Below are 5027 nucleotides of genomic sequence, written 5' to 3'. Positions count from 1 at the left end.
AGGATTGTTGATTTTGAGTAGCCACTTGTGGTTGGCGAATTTGAGTACCCTTTTGAGAAGAGCGAACCATTTGGGCAATAGATTGAAACTCTTTCTCCGCGTCATGAGCGAAAGAAATTTCTTCGTAGAGTGAAGAGGGTTTCAAAGTACTAATTTTTGCTTGTATACCGCATTGAAGACCATCTTCGTATTTGCATTGAAGTGAATCCTCAGGAACATCTTCAAGCATGCGAAGGAGTAGGAGGCGTTGCCAAAAATGCTCAATATATTGGCTCACATTTTCTCCTTCAATCCATGAGAAATCTGACCATGTGTGACACTTGAAGATAAAGCTAAGGTGGTAAGAATGATTCTTTGACCTTCTCTTTGCCGAAACGAGGCCCAAGTGGTAGGGTGATCAATGCTATTGCGGAGCACATTCCACCATAAAGCAGCTTTATCATGTGGTTGGTGGTGCACTTAATTTTGTCACGCTCATAAAAATTATCTTGAGCAAAGTAGTCATCAAATTGACTCAACCATGATAAAATAAAATTTCCATCTTTGCAACCATCAAAGCGAGAAAAAGTAAATGAGCGACGACTTATCTTTTGTTCTTTACAGGTTTGTTGAGCGTCAAATGTGGCTCGCAAGATTTTTAGCAATTCGGTTGTCCTCAGCATCCGAATCCTGTAGTTGTTTGTCGCGGAGTCTTGTAATTGACGTTCTGCATCTTGAAGTTGTTGTTGCAAAAAATACATTTGTTGTTCCAGAGTAGCATCAGGCAAAGGGGTATCCATGTCGGAGTTATGTTGCAACGAATTGTCGCTTGATGACGGCACGATGAAGAAAATTGAAAGCTGAGTGGAAGTTACCCGAGCACCGATGAATTAAGCTTGTGATAGGCTGAAATACAAAGTGTTGGGAGGCTTAATGTAAAAGCCGTATGATAGGCTTTAATCCGAGTTTGATAATCAAAAGGCTTGGGAAAAATGGCCAAGAATAGAGGTAGGAATAGAGGTTTGGGAAGCTTGAAATAAGAGGTTTGGGGAAGCTTAAAATAAAAAGGGTAGGCTTTTAATCAAAAGCTTCAATTGAAAGGGTGATTCAAAGGCTTTATTAGGCTTGTGAAATAAAATTATCAAAACCATGTGAAAAAGAAGAAGTGACGACCTTCTACTACGTAGTAGAGGTAAACGCTCAGCCACCATTGATTATATTGAGAGGATGCTCGACTGACGCCAGATGGAGGGTGGTTTAGGAAGCTTCACAACACCACGACCCCATCCGTGTATGCTGCTGTTGGCAAGTAGGCCACGGGAGTAAAACCACCGAAGATGGAAAGCGATTTTCCAGAGTAGTTTTTGCTCTGCGTACCCAGAAACCAGGGAGGATGGATACTTGGATGGTTGAGGAAGATCCCTTGAACACGGCTATGGCCTTAGTTTGGATTGTGGCTGAGAAATTGTGATGCTTGCTATGCTGTAGTGGTGGCGCTGTTAATCATACGCTGGACTGTCACAAGGCACTTTTGTTCATTCTCTATATAGTAAAAAAAAACCATTCACTAGATAATTTCCTAGATATAAATGAACATATCTAGGAAAAGTGCAAACTAGAGAAAATGAAACACTTTCCTAGATAGCTAACTAGGAAATACAATGCATGGATTTTTCTATATAGGAAAATTTATTTATATAGTAAAAATTTCCTATATATGTACATAGGAAAAATTTTCCTATATATGTAAATTTATCTATGTAGAGAAATCCATGCTTTGTATTATCTAGGTAGCCTATCTAGGAAACTGTTTCATTTTTCCTAGTTTGCACTTTTCCTAGATATCCTTATTTGATCTAGGAAATTATATAGTGAATCCATTGTATCTATGTCTAGAGAATGCTTATTAGCTTATCCTCTAGATAGGTTATGCAAGTGAATGAAAGGTGGGATGCCCAATTAAGTGAGGTTTTCTTACTGAAGGTAGAAGCAACCATGCTAACACGATTTAAATGTTCATTCATAGCTGGTACTGTATGTTAAACTCTGTAAGAGATCAATGGTAATGAGCTGTCATGACTGTGGTCATGTTGTGCCGAATGTGAAGCAAGTTATCAACGCTCTTATCATGCTAGAGGCTAAGGGCATTTAGCATCCATCATGCCCATAGCTTGATTGAGTTATCCACACAATGGCTTACAGTCTATAGGTAGACAAAAATGTATCCAAAACAATATAGGAGACAGACTCCATCTTTCCATGTGTCAAAAAACAAGGTAGAAAAGATGACAGGTGTAAGCTTAGAAAAAGACAAGGTAGAAAAGATGGTAGCTGTAAGCTTAGAAAAAGGAAGTAACATACCTTTCCCCATCCTGCTAAGAATTTTGTTTGCATGTCCAAAGCACGGAAAAATGCCATATGAAATTTAGAGGTCAGAAAAACTCATAAACTAGAGAGGAATTAATAAAAGCATAAGCGAGAATACAACTCAACTTCAAGGTCAAGCCAACATGAAAAACCCTTTAGTGAATGAGCGAAATCCATGGCAAATCAAACCACATATGAGCTTATGTAGAAGTGAATCAAGCTGCCAAGTTGTAAGCCAAGATGTGGTGTAGGATTAGCGAGTGTCATTACAGTGGGAAGTAATATTTTCTCCAAGCTGAAACATGTAGTGCCCATCTTTGTCATCTTCACACCAAGGAGGGGATTGAGTCCTAGGCAACTCCGTTCACATAGGCATTCAGAGGAGCAGGACTGGACCTTGCTAGAGCAAAAGTGCCCCCTTCGTCATGCCTTTCATGCTCCGTAAAATGATGCCCACTGTTGGGAATAGGCTCGGCCTACACAAACCATCCAACGTCCATGTTCCACCATCATAAACATACTCTTTTATAATGAGAACCTTAACCATGAACAAATCAATACCAGCATATTTAATGTTGATTAAAACAAGCCATCGAGAGACATGCCTACTATTGATCTACAGCAACAAACCAAATCCCACCTTCTTCATCAACATGGGGCATTCAAAGATCTGTCTTAGGACCAAAATGGTGCCCAAAAGTACTCGTGATCAGTATAGCACAATCAAAATCCCTTGTCTATAATTTGCTTCTTCATTGGGCTTGGCTAGTGCGGCTTGTGTTTGTTGGAATGTCAGATGCATTGACATGGCCTGATGCTGGAGGTTCCCACCTACAACATATCCAATCTAATCAGGACAATGAATCGTTGAGAATTTTACAAAAAAAATTGAAGACTACAAATTACAAGGTTCAAATACGCACAAAAAGAAGTCACAGTTGTTGGATGAACATCGATAAAAGCATCTCCCACAGTTCCTTTCTTTCTGTGCTGTAAGCAAGGAGCATACTTGCTGACAGTGGCACATCACTGAGCCTTTACATACTAATGATGCATCACAGTTATACATACTATTAAAAAATTTCAAAGAGAAAAACATTTACTAGAAGCTATTCAAAGGTTGGGATTGCTTGAAAAATCTTCCATGATTTTACCTCTTGGATTAGGTGCTGACCTTCAATCTTGATGAGAGGTCCCTTTTTGGTCAAGCTGAGAGCTGTTTTGCCCAATGTTAGCACCTCTATTTCCAACATGCCCTCCCCCTGCAAGACCATGCAAGCCTCATGTCATGCTGCAATAAAGATTGTCAAAAGATCATACATGTTGATGAGGTCAATTTGTGAATGTGATGACTTGACTGACCCTGTATCTCCCAGTTTCACATAGTTCAATCAGCTCCTTTAGAATGGAGTCACCACCTCCGACACAACCTACATGCAAAACATGAGTTAACAAACACAAGTCACACATCTAAAATGTTACAGGAGTTGAATAACACATACAAGGTTATTTTCCCAAAAACCTCTCTTCTAGGTGCAAATGATTCTTGAATGGTTCTGGTCTTATTATACAGCTAAACCTTCAATACACTACTTTTCAGCGGGTTTCTGGCCATCAAATTTTTTTTTTAAAAGAATGTAACTTTATCAGCACATCTGTAAAGTTCTTTGTGTGAACCATTTTCCACCAATAACATGGGCCCAGATGTTAAATGGGTTTCATGACATGTAGCATAATAATCTAGACATGTGGATATTAATAAAGCCTCTAAACATGGAAGACAAATCTGGGCACAAGGCAACTCCTTTGAGGCTTGGCAAGTAGAAGGGAATGGGCTGCCTGGCTTCCTCATTCCCCAAACCAGATTGGTTGGCTACAATTGTTGTAGCCCAACCAGCGAGGTCAGTTGGCCAACCCCCTCTCCTACTCATTCTGCCCCCTCTCCTACTCATTCTCACTCTTATTCAACATAGCCCCCTTACTCTCAATGGGTCTTGCTCGTAGACCACCTATGAAAGCCCTTGGATCCCTCCTCTTAAACCTGGGAGTTGAAGGCATGCTGACTTTGGTCAAGCCAGACTGCTCCTCCTTGTGGTACACACAAGACATGAAGTATTAAAGAAAAAACACAACAAAAGGACCCTAGTAGAGAGGGTTTTACCTTTAAATGATGAGTAGGATCATGTTGCAGGCCGACTGAACCACTCTCATGCTACCATTGCCAGGAAACTCAGCATGATCTCCGTCTGCCCATAGCCGTAATTTGGTGCTTTGAACTCCTCTATTCCAAGAAATGGCGGCAACCGCCGGGACGAAGGAAATGTTTAGTTTTTTTTAATGCCAAGTACTATTTTTAAAAAATAGGCATTTTCTATCACCCAACAACAGTTTAGCAACGGGGAATGTCACGTGCACACCATTTTGGTGTACAGTGACATGGCATCATCATTAGCATCATCAGGAGTCATCGGGTATTTTACTGGCATTTATGCAATTTTATAGGCATTTTTACAGGCATTTATGGGGCAGCCGACAGCAGTTGTGGACATGGCATCTGGCCGACAGCACTTATGCTGGCCGACCAGCAGCATGCTTGCATATATATACAGGCGCCTCTCCATTCAACATTGCAAGTCCATCATTCAACATTCAGCCTCAGTCCCTTAGCGTTTCTACTCCAG

At 40.6% G+C, this 5027-nt stretch overlaps 1 protein-coding gene across 19 annotated transcripts; it reads right to left on the bottom strand.

The window, feature by feature from the left end:
• Positions 1 to 2004: 2004 nt before the first annotated feature.
• LOC147618862 (uncharacterized) lies at positions 2005 to 4688 on the bottom strand. 19 transcript variants are annotated; one of them, XR_015261984.1, is made up of 7 exons: positions 4508 to 4688; positions 3709 to 3776; positions 3501 to 3608; positions 3270 to 3390; positions 2987 to 3177; positions 2341 to 2822; positions 2007 to 2232 (listed from the first exon to the last, which is right to left on the bottom strand). XR_015261984.1 is itself a non-coding variant. In XM_086773950.1 (6 exons), the coding sequence occupies exons 3-5, from the start codon at positions 3597 to 3599 to the stop codon at positions 3099 to 3101; spliced, it is 267 nt and encodes an 88-aa protein (XP_086630076.1). In that variant the 5' UTR covers positions 3600 to 3608; positions 3709 to 3776; positions 4508 to 4688; the 3' UTR covers positions 2401 to 2822; positions 2987 to 3098. The 19 variants fall into 19 exon arrangements, 11 of the variants coding, with proteins under 11 accessions (XP_086630076.1, XP_086630073.1, XP_086630075.1 ...); XR_015261986.1 differs by having other exon boundaries at positions 2005 to 2232; positions 2987 to 3193; positions 3521 to 3776; XR_015261982.1 differs by having other exon boundaries at positions 2006 to 2232; positions 2987 to 3193; positions 3501 to 3776.
• Positions 4689 to 5027: the final 339 nt, after the last annotated feature.

Source organism: Cibotium barometz, chromosome 34 (genome assembly GCF_041138505.1).
Source record: "Cibotium barometz isolate CiBa-2024 chromosome 34, ASM4113850v1, whole genome shotgun sequence".
Lineage (NCBI taxonomy): Eukaryota > Viridiplantae > Streptophyta > Polypodiopsida > Cyatheales > Cibotiaceae > Cibotium > Cibotium barometz.
Note: the sequence above shows the minus strand (reverse complement) of the source record. Positions and strands in the feature narration are given on the sequence as shown.